Source organism: Dipodomys ordii, unplaced genomic scaffold, assembly GCF_000151885.1.
Source record: "Dipodomys ordii isolate 6190 unplaced genomic scaffold, Dord_2.0 Scaffold138, whole genome shotgun sequence".
NCBI lineage: Eukaryota > Metazoa > Chordata > Mammalia > Rodentia > Heteromyidae > Dipodomys > Dipodomys ordii.
Window position 1 is genome coordinate 163,028 of NW_012267354.1, and position 17,781 is coordinate 180,808.

The 17,781-nt window shown below is 49.5% G+C and overlaps 1 protein-coding gene across 13 annotated transcripts; it reads left to right on the forward strand.

Annotated features, from left to right (window-relative positions):
- The first annotated feature begins 1,637 nt into the window (after positions 1-1,637).
- Positions 1,638-16,244, forward strand: Bag6 (BCL2-associated athanogene 6). Of its 13 annotated transcripts, none has more exons than XM_013031354.1 (26): positions 1,690-1,934; positions 2,553-2,673; positions 4,088-4,205; positions 4,317-4,513; positions 4,753-4,806; positions 4,969-5,043; positions 5,755-5,993; positions 6,883-7,012; positions 7,484-7,681; positions 8,071-8,323; positions 9,168-9,245; positions 9,358-9,465; positions 9,592-9,704; positions 9,793-9,880; positions 10,059-10,342; positions 11,048-11,342; positions 11,681-11,850; positions 12,038-12,091; positions 13,662-13,764; positions 13,848-13,972; positions 14,128-14,274; positions 14,377-14,436; positions 14,546-14,689; positions 14,768-14,875; positions 15,663-15,809; positions 16,058-16,244. In XM_013031354.1, the coding sequence occupies exons 2-26, from the start codon at positions 2,566-2,568 to the stop codon at positions 16,151-16,153; spliced, it is 3,492 nt and encodes a 1,163-aa protein (XP_012886808.1). In that variant the 5' UTR covers positions 1,690-1,934; positions 2,553-2,565; the 3' UTR covers positions 16,154-16,244. The 13 variants fall into 13 exon arrangements, with proteins under 13 accessions (XP_012886815.1, XP_012886808.1, XP_012886812.1 ...); XM_013031358.1 differs by having other exon boundaries at positions 14,789-14,875; XM_013031355.1 differs by lacking the exon at positions 1,690-1,934 and adding an exon at positions 1,968-2,101.
- The last annotated feature ends 1,537 nt before the right edge of the window (positions 16,245-17,781 follow it).

The window sequence follows — 17,781 nt, forward strand, 5'->3', positions numbered from 1 at the left end:
AAAAAAAAAAAAAAAAAGGCTAGATGATAGTTTTTTTTTTTTTTGGGGGGGGGAGGGTCTGGTCATGGGCCTGAACTCTGGGCCTGGGCGCTGTCCCTTAGCTCTGCAGCTCAAGGCTAGCGCTCTACCATTTGAACCACAGCACACTTCCGGCTTTTTTTCTTTTTGCTTAGGTGGTGCTGAGGAATCAAGCCCAGGGCCTCACGCAGGCAAGGCAAGCGACCACTGAGCCACTTTCCCAGCCCTAGATGATGGGTTTAAGAGTTGATTATTCTGTACTATTTGGGGGTAATGTTTGTTTTTTTTTTTTGTGGTGCAGAGTGTGGACCCAGTGCCTTGTGCACCCTAAGCATGTACCCTGCCACGGAGCTACAACCATTATGGGGCTGGGGTGCTGGTAGCTCATGCCAGTAATCCTATCATGCCTGTAGTTCTAGCTACTCAGGAGGCTAAGATCTGAGGATCGCAGTTCGAAGCTAGCCCGGGCAGTAAAGTCCATGAGACTTATCTCCAATAGCCTACACAGAAAAAGCCGAAAGTGGAGCTGGGAAGGTGGCTCAGTGGTAAGAGTGCTTGAGGCCCTGGGTTCGATTCCCCAGCACTACATAAGCAAAAAGAAAAAAAAGCCGGAAGCAGCGCTGTGGCTCAAGTGGTAGAGCACTAGCCTTGAGCTAAAGAGCTGAGGGACAGCACGCAGGCCCAGAGTTCAGGCCCCACGACCGGACTCAAAGGAAAAAAAAAAAAAAGCCGAAAGTGATGCTGTGGCTCAAGAGCGCTAGTCCTGAACACAGACGGAGGGACAGCGCACAAGCCCTGAGTCCAAGCCCCAGGACCGGCAAAACAAATAAAGAACCTAAAACGCAACAAAAACTTATAGACCTAAAACCTTAAGTCTGATAGGTCAGGACTTGAGTCCTTAGGTTCATCGAATTATACTTACATTATAGAGGGGATGTTAATGCATCTCAGATTGTGAAGGCTTTTAAAAAATACGCTAATTGGCATACACTATGTGTTCAGTAAACAATAACTTCATACTGGATATAAGCTTAAGATAGGGAAGAAGAGCAGAATGTCGGTAGTCGCGATCCCCCCCCCGGTCCCCCCCCCCTCCCCCGCGCTCCCCAATCTGCAGAAGACTTTTGGCGGCTCCTCCTTTCACTTCCAAGTCCCGAAAGGCAGTGGCATGCTTAGTTTTCCTAAAACATGATGTGTGCCCTCGACCGAGCTCCGCCAAAGAGCAAGATGACGCCCACCGCCTGCAAAACGCCCTCCCCCGCCACACTGAGCTCGGGTCCAACGACTCCACCGCACACAATACAGCAGCTCGCGAGCCGCCCCCCAACTGCCCGCGGGAAAAGGCCACTTCCGGAGGCTCAGGCTCTAGGGCGCAGTGTAAGGACCAGTTTTAGGTGGCTAGGACTGTGCCGCCTTCAATCCACTGCCTGCCAAAAGTTTAACTCCGAGGGACATCATAATTTTCCAGACTCTAGTGCCCAATACAATTGTTCGTAGTCTTTCCCGAGGCAAAAATAGTCCCAATTCTTTGTCAGGCATTTACATAGACACCTCAACCTCCTGGCGCTTCCTTATACGCGTGCGTACTAAGGAAGCACAAACACAAAGTGGGGGGGGGAGGGAGGTGCTTAATGTTACGCGTGCGTAGTGAGACTCACGCAGGCGCAGAACGGTCCCCCGGGAGACGGCGGCGGTGACGGCTCTTCGGGGTGCTCGGCTCTCTCCCATCCTGGCCGACCCCGGCCCGTCTGGCCCCTAGGAACTCCGTATTTGGGGCCGCAGACTTTCTCATCGTGCCCCACATAAGTAAATACAGAAGACCTGGGGAAGCCGGAAGTACCGCCTTGAGAGCCCCAATACTAACGGGGAAACGGAAGTGGCCTTCGGTGGCAAGTTAGGGGAGACCGGAAGTGACGGTACGGCGGGGAAGTCGGGGGCGGAGCCGCAGGGTGGTGGTGGTGTTCGGTGTGTGTGTTTGTGTGTGTGTGTGAGTTTGGCCGGCCGCGTGTGAGCTGAGCCGTTCTGCTGGAACATCTACGGAAGGCGGAAGTGGGGCCCGCCAGCCAGCGGTTCCTGGCCCCCAGTGAGTGCGGTCCTGGGGCCGTAGTGATTTAGGCGGGTTCGATGGGCGTGGCGCGCGTGCGCGAAGCTTCTCTCTGCGCCAATTCTGGCGCGACCCTCGCTCTCGCGTTGTCCGGGGAGAGCTCTCCGGCCCTTGCCCTCGTAACTGGTGATGACACTCCTCTCGCTTCCTTTCCTGATTCCCAGCCCAGCTGGCCCTCCCTAGTTGTGATTGGCATTGTGGAGCCCCTCCCATTTCCCGTCCTTTAGCTCCCTATGTCGTCGATCTCCTGCCCTTTGTGTTTCTCTCCCGGTGCCCCGGAATCAGACGAGGGATGAGGGCGGGTGTGAGTGTGTTTGCTTTTGCAGCAGGAACTTTTTAGGTATTGGGGCGGAGATTCAGGCTGGGGAGGCTTCCGGGTATGTAAAATCTACGAGCGACAGCGGACCTGACTCCCTTCGGTCTTCCTTAGAGAGCTGTGGGTCATGGAGCCCAGTGATAGTACCAGTACCGCTATGGAGGAGCCTGACAGCCTGGAGGTGCTGGTGAAGACCTTGGACTCTCAGACCCGGACCTTTATTGTAGGGGCCCAGGTGAGACCCCAGCATTTTTGGGAGACATCCATTAGCTCTTCCTTTTTCTTCCTTAGAGAAGACCTTAGTTTTCTTGTCCTTAAATGTTCTTTTTATTGATTCATTTGTTCATATTCTAGACAGAACATCATCTGATGCTTTGTGTTGAGTGAAAAGGTATGGTTAATGTTGAATGAGGCAGATTTTGTTCTGCCTTTACCTTGCTAAAGCTCAGTGTAGAGGGAAATACAAAGAAAGGAAGAATCCATGCTCTTATTATGGGTTGACCACAGTCTAGAGGCAAAGGCACAGCTCTAGCATAAATACCTCAAAGAATCATTTCTTATAAGCCAATTGATCACAGGTATATGATGTGTTTATAAGGGACAAGAAATCATAATGTAAGTAGAAGCCTAACAGACTGTTGAATAGAGTGAATAATGTCTGGAATAATTTGAATCTCTTAAACTTAGTGAAACATGGACATAGTTATTTATGGCTTTATACCTATATTTTTTTGTAGACAAATTTTGAATAGTTTGTAGTGTTCTAAAATATGCAGGATCATACAGGCTCTTGTGATTAGATTCATGTAAATATTCTGGTATGTCTCGAGTCATTTGCTTAGTAAGAAAGTATCCCCTTCTCTTTCCCTAGTTCTAAGTTATATTCTTTCCCTCCCCCCAGCACTTTATTCTCTTCTTTCCTTTTTCATTGGTTTTCCTTAGCTTAAATTCCCATTCCAGGGGCTGGGAAGGTGGCTCAGTGGTAGAGCGCTAGCCTTGTATGCCTGAGGCCCTGGGTTCGATTCCTCAGCACCACATAAGCAAAAAGAAAAAAGCCGGAAGTGGCGCTGTGGCTCAAGTGGTAGAGCACTAGCCTTGAACTGAAGAGCTGAGGGACAGCGCCCAGGCCCAGAGTTCAGGCCCCATGACCAGACCCCCCCCCAAAAAAAAAAAATTCCCATTCCATCTTTTCTTTGCTATTACTTTAGTCTTTGAGATTAGAGGGAATAACCTGATATTATTTTGTGTTTAGGAAGGCGTTATTGGTATCTCTAGACATAGTCCTTGGGAGACCAGAAGAGAGAAGGAATGTTAGTTGGCTCCCTCCAACCTTTTTTTGGTTGGTTAATTGGAAATAAAGAGTCTCATGGACTTTACTGCTTGAGTTGGTTTCAAACCACAATCCTCAGATCTCAGCCTCCTGAGTAGGTAGAATTACAAGTGTGAGCTACCAGCATTTGGCTGGTTTCATTGTTTGTTGTTTGAATTCGGACAGGACTGTCACAGTTAATGGCTTTTTACAGTAATTAAATTCCCTAGTAAATAGTTGGATAGTGATTCTGTAATGGTTTTTACCCCAGTTTCCACAAGTGAGGTGTCTCTTTTTCCTCCATTCTCTGATTACTATGTGTCACTTGTCCTCCTTGTAGATGAACGTAAAAGAGTTTAAGGAGCATATTGCTGCCTCTGTCAGCATCCCATCTGAGAAACAACGTCTCATCTACCAGGGACGAGTTTTGCAAGATGATAAGAAGCTCCAGGAATACAGTAAGAGGGTGGGGAGGCAGTTCAGAGGCTGAGGCTATTGTCCCAGAGACATGAGTGAAGGCTCTGAGTTTACCTATTTTGGTGTATTACCTTTTTTTTTTTCCCCTGCAGATGTTGGGGGAAAGGTTATTCACCTGGTGGAACGAGCTCCTCCTCAGACTCAGCTCCCTTCGGGAGCATCTTCTGGAACAGGATCTACTTCAGCCACCCATGGTGGTGGACCCCTGCCTGGTACTCGGGGCCCTGGGGCCTCTGTTCATGACCGGAATGCCAACAGCTATGTCATGGTTGGAACCTTCAATCTTCCTGTAAGCCTGGGTCCCATATGTGTGAAATTTGTGGGAAAGGGCAGGATAGGTTTGCTTGTGGTAGCATTAGGGGGCTCGTAAGATAGATATCTGTATTTAGACTGGATTTGCAGAGTCCTTTAGTCTGATATTGGCCTACCTTTTAAGAAAAAGAGTTGGGATTTCAGAGACTGAGTTGGAATTATGGAGGCCTTAGTATCTGACTTCTCCCAGAACAACTTCCCTTACCCTTTCCCCAGAGTGACGGCTCTGCTGTGGATGTTCACATCAACATGGAACAGGCCCCGATTCAGGTATCGAGGGGCCTGGGAGGGTCAGGGAAGGGGATCTGGGAGAAGGAGGCCATCAGATGGGGGAGGACCTGGCTGAGGAGATGCCTGGGATCTGGTTTAGTAGGTGGTAAAACTCATGGCTTTTATCTCAAACCCACGCTGATCATCCATCTCATATTGTAGAGTGAGCCCCGGGTTCGGCTGGTGATGGCTCAACACATGATAAGGGATATACAGACCTTACTATCCCGGATGGAGGTAAGTGAGCAAATCTAGATGGGAGTTTTCCTTTGCTCCTCTTTACTCGTGGCCTGGGTTTTGGGGGCACATTTTTGTTTTTCTAATCTGGTCTCTGTTTTACAGTTCTCTTAAGCAGAAAATGTATCTTTGTGAGGCTGTCTTGTCCTTGCCAGCATTTGTGATGCCTGGTATCTGGGATTTTGTTTCAAACTTGTCAGATAACTTCATAGAATCTCTCCCATGAAAGAAGCACCCACAATTTTTTGTTTCTTTTGAGACAGAGTCTCACTATGTAACTCAGGTTCGCCTTAAACTTATAATCCTCCTGTGTCAGCCTCCTGAGTGTAGAGATTACAGATGTGTACCATCATGCTAAGCACATTCAACAAGTTTTTATTTCTTTACTATCATGCTCAGTATCAGTGTGTCCTCATTTTACTGGTTTGTGTTGGTGCTGCAACGTATGGCCTTTCCTTGTGGTTGAGGTTAGGAATTCACAGTCCTTACTCGTTGTTACTGATTCATTTACAGATATTACAGACATTTATTGTGTATCTAATATTGACAGTCATAATACTGTTGCTGGGGAATCAAATACACAAATATTGAGTCCTGCCTTTGAGGAATCCAGTTAGAATACCATCTTCACTCTTGACTCCTGTAGTCTGAGTAATTAATGGCAGCAGTCTTATTCTGTCTTTGTTCTCCTGACTCTTTTCTCACATTTAGTGTCGAGGGGGATCCCAAGCACAACCCAGTCAGCTACCTCCTCAGACGCCAACCATGGCCCCAGAGCTAGTATCCCTGAGCTCACAGCCATCAGAAACAGTTGAAAGTGAAGCACCTCCACGGGAGCCCATGGAGGCAGAAGAAACAGAGGAGCGTGCCCCAGCCCAGAGCCCAGAACTCACCCCTTCTGGCCCTGCCCCAGTGGGCCCAACACCTGCCCCAGAGACTAATGCACCCAAGTAAGATTAAAAAGGGAATCTTTGGGGATTTGGGGGTTCCTGAGTACAACATGAAGACCAGGGGAGGGATGGTGGGAGGAGGGGAAGCATTGCTCAGGGTCCCTTGTAGAATTAGCACTGTGAGGCCAGGTGGGCCTGTTGGTGTAGGTAAATGAAGTTAGGACTGGCAGCTGAACAGAGCATTGCTCTTTCCAGGACAAAGAGATCCAAATTGTGTCTCCTGAGCCTGATCAGAATTCTTTCCCTGGGGCTGGGAAGGTGGCTCAGTGGTAGAGCACATGCCTTGTATGCCAGAGGCCCTGGGTTCGATTCCTCAGCACCACATAAGCAAAAAGAAAAAAGCCAGAAGTGGCGCTGTGGCTCAAGTGGTAGAGCGCTAGCATTGAGTTGAAGAGCTGAGGGACAGCGCCCGGGCCCAGAGTTCAGGCCCCATGACTGGACCCCCCAAAAAAAATTCTTTCCCATTTCTTTTTTTTGGGGGGGGGTCCGGTTGTGGGGCCTGAACTCTGGGCCCGGGCGCTGTCCCTCAGCTCTTCAGCTCAAGGCTAGCGCTCTACCATTTGAGCCACAGCGCCACTTCCGGCTTTTTTCTTTTTGCTTATGTGGTGCTGAGGAATCGAACCCAGGGCCTCGAGCATGCAAGGCAAGCGCTCTACCACTGAGCCACCTTCCCAGCCCTCTTTCCCATTTCTTTGTGTTGTCAGCATGGGATTGTAGGGGGAAGGTGGGAGCAGTTGTTTTTTATTTTCCCATGTGTGAGAGGAAAAAACAAGCTCTACTAATCCAAAAGGTTGAGTTATAATCCAGGAGGGTAGATAGGGCATCTGTGGACTATGAGGTGGGCGCTCTGAGGGCAGCCTTGGCTCATTGCCCTTGGCGTTGTCCACAGTCATCCTTCGCCTGCGGAATATGTTGAGGTGCTCCAGGAGCTGCAGCGACTGGAGAGCCGCCTTCAGCCCTTCCTGCAGCGCTACTATGAGGTTCTGGGTGCTGCTGCCACCACAGATTACAACAACAATGTGAGCCTCTCAAGACTCATCACTTCTCCTTTCTTTCCTTTATATCCCCTTCCCTCCAGTACTCAGAACAGGGTGAGATGCAGATAACCATTTACTCCCTTAGTATCACAACAAAATCCCTGAAGATAGGCATGTGATCTTTCCTCCCATACAGAGCAGATGATAAGTCTTGGCCATACCCACTGTCTTTGTCCTTGAATTGTGTAGGAAATTTGAAACGTAAAGAAGATTAGTAGATGATGACTCAACTATCCCTTGTTCAGTTCATTTTAGTACAAAATTCTTTATGTGTATTAAGTAGAATTTACCTGCTAAGCTTTGGTTCGTGCAGAAATCCCAAGGATATATTGAAACCTTATAGAACATGGCATTATTACTGCTGTTAGTAAGGTAGAGTTCAGTTTAACATTTTCAGTAAGGTGAATTCCAGCTTAATATTTCCTGCTTTTCTGTGTTTGATCTGGGGCACAGCATGAAGGCCGTGAAGAAGACCAGAGGTTGATCAACCTGGTGGGGGAGAGTCTGCGGCTGCTGGGGAACACATTTGTGGCACTGTCTGACCTGCGCTGCAATTTGGCCTGTGCACCCCCACGGCACCTGCATGTGGTTCGGCCCATGTCTCACTACACCACCCCAATGGTGCTCCAGCAGGCAGCCATTCCCATTCAGGTGGGCTGGGGGAAGCTGAGCCAGGGGAGAATGGAGTGGGGTATGGTGGATTGATCAGAGTGGCTGCTGGACTTGGAAAAGATCAAAGAGGGAGAAGACTTTTTTTTTTTTTGGTCCGGTTGTGGGGCCTGAACTCTGGGCCTGGGCGCTGTCCCTCAGCTCTTCAGCTCAAGGCTAGCACTCTACCACTTGAGCCACAGCGCCACTTCCAGCTTTTTTCTTTTTGCTTATGTGGTGCTGAGGAATCGAACCCAGGACCTCAGGCATGCAAGGCACTGAGCCAACTTCCCAGCCCGGAGAAGACTTTTGAAACATGGTGATAAGGGTGTAGGGTACTCTGAATTAGGACGTTTTGTTTTTCTCATTTCTACCTGCCTGCCTTTTTCCAGATCAATGTGGGGACCACTGTGACCATGACAGGAAATGGAACTCGACCCCCTCCAGCTCCCAGTGTGGAGGTGCCTACCCCTGGTTCTGGCCAGGCATCATCTCTGGCTCCGTCTTCTACCACTGTCGAGTCCTCCACTGAGGGGGCATCCCCCCCAGGGCCAGCTCCTCCACCAGCCACCAGCCACCCCAGGGTCATCCGGATTTCCCACCAGAGCGTGGAACCTGTGGTCATGATGCATATGAATATTCAAGGTGAGTTTGGTCAGTGACTGGAAGAAAAGAGCATCATACTAGTGTTGGATTGGGGCTGGAGTTGGTGCTGAGATATAAATGAGTAAGGGAGGGGCAAAGAGAAGGCCAGTGCTAGTGGTTAGCCTGAGGGAGGAGAGAGGAGAGGAGCAAGAGGGGAGTACTTTGCTCTTAGTTTTGTTTTTCTTTTTTTTTTTTTGTTGGTCATGGGGCTTGAACTCTGGGCTTGGGTGCTATCCCTCAGATCTTTAGCTCAAGGCTAGTGGTCTACCACTTGAGCCACAGTGCCACTGGCCTTTTCTGTTTATGTGGTGCTGAGGAATTGAACCCAGGGCCTCATGCACCTGAGGCAAGCACTCTACCACTGAGCCACCTTTCCAGCCTTGGAGTGTGTGTGTGTGGGGGGGGTTGGTTGGTTGGTTGTGGGGCTTCAACTCTGGGCTTGGGCGCTATCCCTGCGCTCTTCAGCTCAAGACAAGCTCTCTACCGCTTGAGCCACAGCGGCAGTTCTGGTTTTCTAGTGGTTTATTGGAGATAAGAGAGTCTCACGGAGTTTCGTGCAGACTGACTTTGAGCCGAGATCCTCAGATCTGAGCCTCCTGAGCAGCTAGGTGTGAGCCACCGGCGCCTAGCAAAACCCTGGAGTTTTGTTTTCATGAAGCAAGCACCTTGTAGATGGAGAGAAAGGCAGGCTTTCTGATTAAGGGAGTGAGAGAGAGCTTGAAGGATGGCTTGTAGATGGAGAGAAAGGCAGGCTTTCTGATTAAGGGAGTGAGAGAGAGCTTGAAGGATGGCTGATCTCAGGAGGATATGGTCTCAGGGCTGTTCTCTCTGTCTTCCTGCCCAGATGCTGGCACACAGCCTGGTGGTGTCCCGAGTGCTCCCACTGGCCCTCTAGGACCCTCCGGTCATGGCCAAACCCTTGGTAAGAATGAGGGCACTAAAGCAGGTCAAGCTCCGGGTTAGAGAAAGGGGTAGGGCTGAGTGGGTGGATTGAAGGGGTCCAGGTTCAAGGTTACATCAGACCCGCCCCCCAGGCTCCACCCTCATCCAGCTGCCCTCCCTGTCCCCTGAGTTCATGCACGCCGTCGCCCACCAGATCACTCACCAGGCCATGGTGGCAGCTGTTGCCTCTGCTGCCACAGGTAATGACCTGAAAGGAGGGGAGACCTGGGGGTGGGACATAGTCCATGGTGGTGGGTATTGTTGACTAGCAAGTAAGGGCCTATCCCTCAGCCCTTTTGGGCTCTCTCATCTTCTACCATTCACAGGCCAGCAGGTCCCAGGCTTCCCAACGGCTCCCACCCGGGTAGTGATTGCCCGGCCCACCCCTCCACAGGCTCGACCTTCCCATCCCGGAGGGCCCCCAGGCTCTGGAGCTATGGTGAGCAAGAATGGCGGGGAGTTCAGTGAGGAGCAGTTCTGGATAGGTCATGGAAAAGAGCAGGACTGAAATCCTCTGTCTCCCCTAGCAGGGCTCTGGGGTTGGTACGAATACTTCCTTGGCCCAGATGGTGAGCGGCCTTGTGGGGCAGCTTCTTATGCAGCCTGTCCTTGTGGGTGAGTTGTCATCCTTCCCCATCTCAAGTCTGAAGGTTCCTTCCTAGCCTGTTCACTGGTACTTCTCTATTCCTTTCATAATTTCTTCATTTTTGCTCTTCTGCTAGAAATACCAGCATGAGGCTACTATAGTGTCTGGGTTTTCTTCAGGTTTGACCTTTCTTTTGATTCTTGACAGCTCAGGGGACTCCGGGAATGGCTCCATCTCCTGCCCCCGCCACAGCTTCAGCTAGTGCTGGAACCACCAACACAGCTACCACAGCTGGCCCTGCTCCTGGGGGGCCTGCTCAGCCTCCACCACCTCAGCCCTCCACAGCTGATCTTCAGTTCTCTCAGCTCTTGGGGAACCTGCTGGGGCCTACAGGGCCTGGGGCTGGTGGGCCTGGCGTGGCTTCTCCCACCATCACTGTGGCAATGCCTGGAGTCCCTGCCTTTCTCCAGGGCATGACCGATTTCTTGCAGGTGAGTGGCTGGCTTACCCTTTACTTCACCTTTGTTTCTTCATCCAGCCTAGACCAGTACTTTATTGGTATTCTCTAACCACTGGATTACAGCTCCTAATGAAATACCAGTAGTTCAGTGATTCTGAATCCTCTGGGATATGAAGAAGTTTAGTAGCTTTCCGCTCTAACCCATTTAAAGAATCACTCTTGTTTAATAGCTATCCACAAGTGTTTCAGGTTTGGTTTTTTTTTTTGTCGGTTGTGGGCCTGAACTCTGGGCCTGAGCACCATCCCTCAGCTCTTTAGCTCAAGGCTAACGCTCTACCACTTGAGCCACAGTGCCACTTCCAGCTTTTTCTGTTTATGTGGTGCTGAGGAATCAAACCCAGGGCCTTATGCATGCAAGGCAAGCATTCTACCACTAAGCCACCTTCCCATCCTCAAGTGTTTCAGTTTTGTGGCTTTTTTTTTTTTTTGACAGGATTTTACTGTATAGCTTTGGATGGCCTCAAACTCAAAATCCTGCCTCAGTTTGACAAGTAATGGGATTACAGCCATATGCCATTACTAATGGATAATAAGAGTTGTTTTTACAGAGTAAAGACCAGAATATAACTCTGTGGCTCTTTTCTTGGGCCCTTGTTGTTTGTCCCCTCTTTGATGCCATTTTATATCTTTGTCCTGATTCTCATCTTGTTTTCTTTATTCTTTCTCTGTTTGCCAGGCAACACAGACTGCCCCTCCGCCCCCTCCTCCTCCTCCTCCACCCCCACCCCCAGCCCCAGAGCAGCAGACCACACCCCCACCAGGGTCCCCTTCTGGTGGTACAGGGAGTCCTGGAAGTCTAGGCCCTGAGAGCCTGCCACCAGAATTTTTCACCTCGGTGGTGCAAGGTGTGCTGAGTTCCCTTCTGGGCTCCTTGGGGGCTCGGGCTGGCAGCAGTGAAAGTATTGCTGCCTTCATCCAACGCCTCAGTGGATCCAGCAACATCTTTGAGCCAGGGGCTGATGGTGCCCTCGGTAAGCAAAAATTGGGTGTTTTGTCTTCTCCAGGAAGGGGCAGCTAGGGAATATAGATAGCTTCTCTCTCCTTCCCTCCCTCCCTCCCTCCTTCCTTCCTTCTTTTTTTTCTCTCTTCTTATCCCTCCCTCCCTCCCTCTCTCTTTTTCTCTGTCTCTCTTTTTTCTTTCTGTTTGTAAAGGTGATTTACAAGCGTTACAGTTACATAAATACATTTCTTTTTGAACAGTGTTACCCCTAGATAGCCTTTCTTTATTAGCAACATGGAATGAGGCTGATGGGCTGGTGGCAGGTGAGCAACCAGCTGGTAAAGGCTTAATTTCTGCCCCTGTCTGCAGGATTCTTTGGGGCCTTGCTCTCTCTTCTGTGCCAGAATTTCTCCATGGTGGATGTGGTGATGCTTCTCCATGGGCATTTCCAGCCACTACAGCGGCTCCAGCCCCAACTGCGATCCTTCTTCCACCAGCACTACCTAGGTGGCCAGGAGCCCACACCTAGTAACATTCGGGTAAATGAAGCCTGGGATCCCAAGAGCTCTTACCCTCCACACCTTTTGTTCCTTATTCCCAGTACTACTTTTCTGTCAGCTAAAGCTACAGCTGTACCACCTCAGCCCTGGACTTGTTAGTGGGGAGGTGGTGGGGGAGTCTCTTGAGAACAGAGGCCTAAGCCTAAGCTGTGATGTTCCTCCATAGATGGCAACCCACACACTGATCACCGGGCTGGAAGAATATGTGCGGGAGAGTTTTGTGAGTAAACTTTCTCTATTCTTTTTCTGTCCTGGGTTTGGGTAGAGAAGTTAATGTTCTCTGCTGCCTCCTCTTCCACTTCCGTGTGTGTGTGTGTGTGTGTGTGTGTGTGCGTGTGCGTGCGTGTGTGCGCGTGCGCCCGTGTATGCACACGTGCATACATACTAGTACTTGCCCGTGTTTGGGTAGAGAAGTTTTCTCTGCTGCCTCCTCTTCCACTTCCGTGTGTGTGTGTGTGTGTGTGTGTGTGTGTGTGTGTGTGTCCGTGTACATGTACGCGTGCGCACGCATGCATACATACTAGTTCTTGCCCCTGCCTTTTAGACTTTTTCCTCTCAAGGCTAGAGTTCTACCACTTGACATACCTCCAGTTCTGACCTTTTGGTTAATTGGAGACGAGTCTTTTTTTTTGGCCAGTCCTGGGGCTTATACTCAGGGCCTAGGCACCATCCCTTAGCTTCTTTTGCTCAAGGCTGGCACTTTACTACTTGAGTCACAGCACTACTTCTGGCTTTTTGTTTATGTGGTGTTGAGGAATCAAAGCCAGGGCCTTATGCATGCTAGGAAAGCACTCTACCAGTAAGCCACATTCTCAGCCCAGAGATTAGAGTCTTATGGAAGCCGAGCAATGGTAGCTCACACCTATAATCCTAGCTACTCAGGAGGCTGAGATCTGAGGATCTCAGTTTAAAGCCAGCTTGGGCAGGAAAGTCTTTGAGACTCTTGTTTTGTTTATTTTTTGTTTTTTTTGGGTCTGGTCGTGGGGCCTGAACTCTGGGCCTGGGCACTGTCCCTCAGCTCTTCAGCTCAAGGCTAGCGCTCTACAACTTGAGCCACAGTGCCACTTCTGGCTTTTTTCTTTTTGCTTATGTGGTACTGAGGAATCGAACCCAGGACCTCATGCATGCAAGGCAAGCTCTCTACCACTGAGCCACCTTCCCAGCCCAGTCTTTGAGACTCTTATCTCCAGTAAACCACCAGAAAACTGGAAGTGGCACTCTGGCTCAAAGTGGGAGATGGCTAACCTTGAGTAAAAATCGCTCAGGGACAGCAAAGGGAGGGGTGAGGCTGGGAAGGTGGCTTAGGGTAGAGTGCTTGCCTTGCATGCATGAGGCCCTGGCTTTGATTCCTCAGCACCACATAAACAAAAAGCCAGAAGTAGTGCTGTGGCTCAAGTGGTAGAGTGCTAGCCTTGAGCTGAAATGCTGAAGGACAGCACCCAGGATCAGAGTTCAGGCCCCACAACCAACAAAAAAGAGTCTGATGGGGCTTTCTTGCCTGGGCTGGCTTTAAACCATGATCCTCAGATCTCAGCTAGGAATTCAGGTTGTGAGACACCAGTGCCCTGCCCCCCTTTGTGCCAGTCCTGGGCACTGTCCCTGAGCTGCCTTAGCTCCACTTCTGTCTTTGTTGGAAGTTTAGTGGAGGTAAGAGTCCCACAGACTTTCCTGCCCAGGCTGGCTTTGAACCACAATCCTCAGATCTCAGCCTCCTGAGTAGCTAGGATTATAGACATGAGCCACCAGTGCCCAGTTCTTACTTGGTTCTTACTGTATGCTTTGTCTTTCAGTCTTTGGTGCAGGTTCAGCCAGGTGTGGACATCATCCGGACAAATCTAGAATTTCTCCAGGAGCAATTTAATAGCATTGCTGCTCATGTGCTACATTGCACAGGTTAGGGGCTGACCAGGCCAGGGTGAGTGGGGATATGTTGGTATGCAAGGCATCAATGTTCCCTTCTTATATCTGGATTACAGACAATGGATTTGGAGCCCGGTTGTTGGAGTTGTGTAACCAGGGTCTGTTTGAATGCTTGGCCCTGAACCTGCACTGCTTGGGGGGACAGCAGATGGAGCTTGCTGCTGTCATTAATGGCCGAATTGTAAGCACCACTCAACTCCAGGGCCCCATCCTTTCCTTCTGTGTCCTACATAGTTTCCAGTTTTCTCCTCCCAAATGCCACCCATTACCCTGGATCTGATCAATTGTGAAAGGTGGTTGAGGTTTTATGTTTCACATCTCCTTCCTGACCCTTAGCGTCGTATGTCTCGTGGCGTGAATCCATCTTTGGTGAGCTGGCTGACCACTATGATGGGCCTGAGACTGCAGGTAGTCTTGGAGCACATGCCTGTGGGCCCGGATGCTATTCTCAGATATGTGCGCAGGATTGGTGACCCACCTCAGGTAAGAGACCTCGTGAGATCTGGGGTCAGGAGACTTGAGAGACCTTGGACAGAGATCTGAGTGGGCTTTGTTTTGTTCTCTTTTTCTGATCCATTCTCACAGCCACTTTCGGAGGAGCCAATGGAAGTTCAGGGAGCAGAAAGAACTTCCCCTGAACCTCAGGTACCAGGAAGAGGTTGAGGGACCAGATATGGAATTTGGAGGGCTGGGGGAAGAAGGGCTGGAGGCTAAGAATTCTGAAGTCTGGATCTTCCTGCCATCTGACTCCCAGCGGGAGAATGCTTCCCCAGCCCCTGGAACAACAGCAGAAGAGGCCATGTCCCGAGGCCCACCCCCTGCTCCTGAGGGTGGCTCCCGCGATGAACAAGATGGGGCTTCAACTGAGACAGAACCGTGGGCAGCTGCAGTCCCACCAGTAAGTGGCATAAGATGAACCATTGGGTTGAGGCAGCTGTAAGTTGTGGGAATTACTTTCTGGTCTTTTCCTTAACAGGAATGGGTCCCTATTATCCAGCAGGACATTCAGAGTCAGCGGAAGGTGAAACCCCAGCCACCCCTGAGTGACGCCTACCTCAGCGGTATGCCTGCCAAGAGACGCAAGGTTGGTTTCTCACTTCCTTGAGAAGCCCTTTCTAGTTCCCTTGTTATGCTTAGAATCAAACTAGAGTGGAAGCACTTTCTAGTTCACTCTTTTCATTTAATGAGGAAACCTTTTGGGGCTTGTAGTTGGTGCCTAACCACACAGAACTTGGTCCAGCTATTGCTAGCAGTCAGTCCCTTAGATGCCTTATTCCCTAAGTGACTTAAGCCTATTTCCTTTCATGGTAGGCTTCTTCCTATGCATAAATTAGCTTCATATCCTGTATGAGTGATCCATGTCCTCTTGCTTCAGATTCAGCACATCCAAACATCTCTGGGTTTTGTGAGACAGGAAGGCATTTTTGCTGTCAAAAGTCACATGTGGGAGGTGGCGATGGGGAGGATTATGATTTAAGACCATCATAGGCAAGAGGTTTGAGTGTCCCCATCTCAACCAGTAAGAGTGGGGGATGATGGTGTACACTTGTCATCTTAGATATACTGAAAGTATAAATAGGATTGTTGTCCAGGCTGGCCTGGGCAAAGAGTGAAAAAAAAAACCTATTCAAAAATAACTAAAGCAAAAAGGGCCAAGGGTGTGGTTTGAGTAGTAGAGGGTCTGATCAGCAAGCACAAGACCCCAAGTTCAAACCCTAGCATTGCCAAAAAGTGAAAACCCATGTGTGGGCTGTTTCCCTTATCTCCATTAGTGTAGACACTCAGCGGTTGACTCATGGAGAGGATGAACTGGGTGGTGGCACTGGATCTGACATCGATCCTCTTTTCCCTCCCAATCCCCTATCCCCCAGACGATGCAGGGTGAGGGCCCCCAGCTGCTTCTCTCAGAGGCTGTGAGCCGGGCAGCTAAGGCAGCCGGAGCTAGGCCCCTGACGAGCCCTGAGAGCCTGAGCCGGGACCTGGAGGCACCAGAGGTTCAGGAGAGCTACAGGCAGCAGGTGCCCCCCACCTTTTAGCAGAATAGGGATGGTCTAGTGGGAGGGGTTGGGCCAGGGTCCCTTTTCTCTGCATCCTTTCAGAGAACACTTTTCCCTTATGGCATCTGGGAAGGCTCAGTTGGTGCTATTTTGGGCTGTTGATGGTATGGCTGGTGGGGGAAGTATTAGTTCCTGAGGGATGGTTTTGTGTGCTTGCTGGGATTATGGGGTTTGGCTAGACCTTCAACCTGCTTATTCTCTTTTTCTAGCTCCGGTCTGATATACAAAAACGACTGCAGGAAGACCCCAACTACACCCCCCAGCGCTTCCCTAATACCCATCGGGCCTTTGCTGATGATCCCTAGCTCTTTGCTCAATGGCCCTTATTCACCAGGGGACCATTTCCCCTCACAGTATTTAAGAAATAAAGTCGGATTTTCCTGGCTCTTGTCTCCACATGGTCTTGTCTGGTTTCCTCTCTTCTGTGAACTTGGCTTGCTCAAGTACCAGTCAGCTTGTACTACCTCCAAGCAATCATGTTCAGATGGTCATGTTCAGCATATAAGCTTGTAAACTGTTCAGTTTCAATTATTTTATAAAAACCTTTGAGGACTGAGCACTGAGGCATATGTCTGTAACCTGTTACTAGGGAAGTACAGACCAAGATAATTACTGTTTTAAAATCAATCTCAGGAGAAGAGCATCTCAATTAGCAAAGCTGGACATGATGGAGAACCTCTAATTTCAGTTACACTGGCCTTAGAATCAAGGTTCAGGCCCTATCTGAAAAATAAACCAAAATGGTTGAGTGTAGCTCCAGTACTGGTGCCTAGTAAATACAAGGGATTGAGTTTAAACACCAGTACTGCCCCTTCCTCCCAAACAAAACACAAAACCTTCCATATACCAGGATAGGAAACATTTCTAAGCAGCTACAGACCCATGTACTTTTAGTGTAGCCATGGCACCTCTGGAAAAAGGCAAGTTTTACCACTTAGGACCTAGTCTACGTAGCCCCTCCTCTAGTGCTAGAGGAATAAGACGTAGAACTTTTTTTTTTTTCCTTTTGGGCAAATTATTTTTGTTTTTGTGCCAGTAGTCAGAGCCTTGATTTGTTTTGCTCTGATCTGGAACTTTTTGTGCTAGTCCTGGGGCTTGAACTTAGGGCCTAGGTGGTGTTCCTTGGCTCTTTTTACTCAAGGCCACAGTACCACTTTGGTTTTTGAGTGGTTAAGTGGAGGTAGGGGTCTCACAGAGACTTTTCTGCCCAGGCTGATTGAAACATGACCCTCAGATCTCAGCCTCCTGAGAAGCTACATTTATACATATGAGCCATCAGTGCAGCTGTAGCAGAACATGTTTTAAAACCAGTTCATTCATGAGCTTTGCAGTTTCCACCAAACATGTTGAATACTGGCTCAGGACATGTAAGGCCTAATAACTGAACAGTTAAGAGAAACTATGTGACAGATTGGCAGGTGGAATTCTACCCTTTTCTGTGTCCCACAAAGATTCCAGGCATTGCTTTAAGGAAGCCATGAGGACTGCATGTAGCTTAGTAACCAGCTGTTTTGCCATTTGCCCAGCCCAAAACAATCTACAAAGCTTACGGTCCAATAAAAGTTTTTTTTTTTGTTTTTCTGGGTCCGGTCATGGGGCCTGAACTCTGGGCTTGGGCAGTGTCCCTCAGCTCTTCAGCTCAAGGCTAGCGCTCTACCACTTGAGCTACAGCGCCACTTCCGGCTTTTTTCTTTTTGCTTATGTGGTGCTGAGGAATCGAACCCAGGGCATCTGGCATGCAAGGCATGCGCTCTACCACTGAGCCACCTTCCCAGCCCCCCAATAAGTTTTGAGGCAGTGTGTTATAATCACTGCAATTATAACAGATTTCAGGAGGCTGAAATCTGAGGATGTTTGAAGCCAGTTCAGGCAGTTAAGTCCATGAGACTCATCTCCAATTAACTACCTGGAGTGGAGCTGTGGCTCAAGTGAT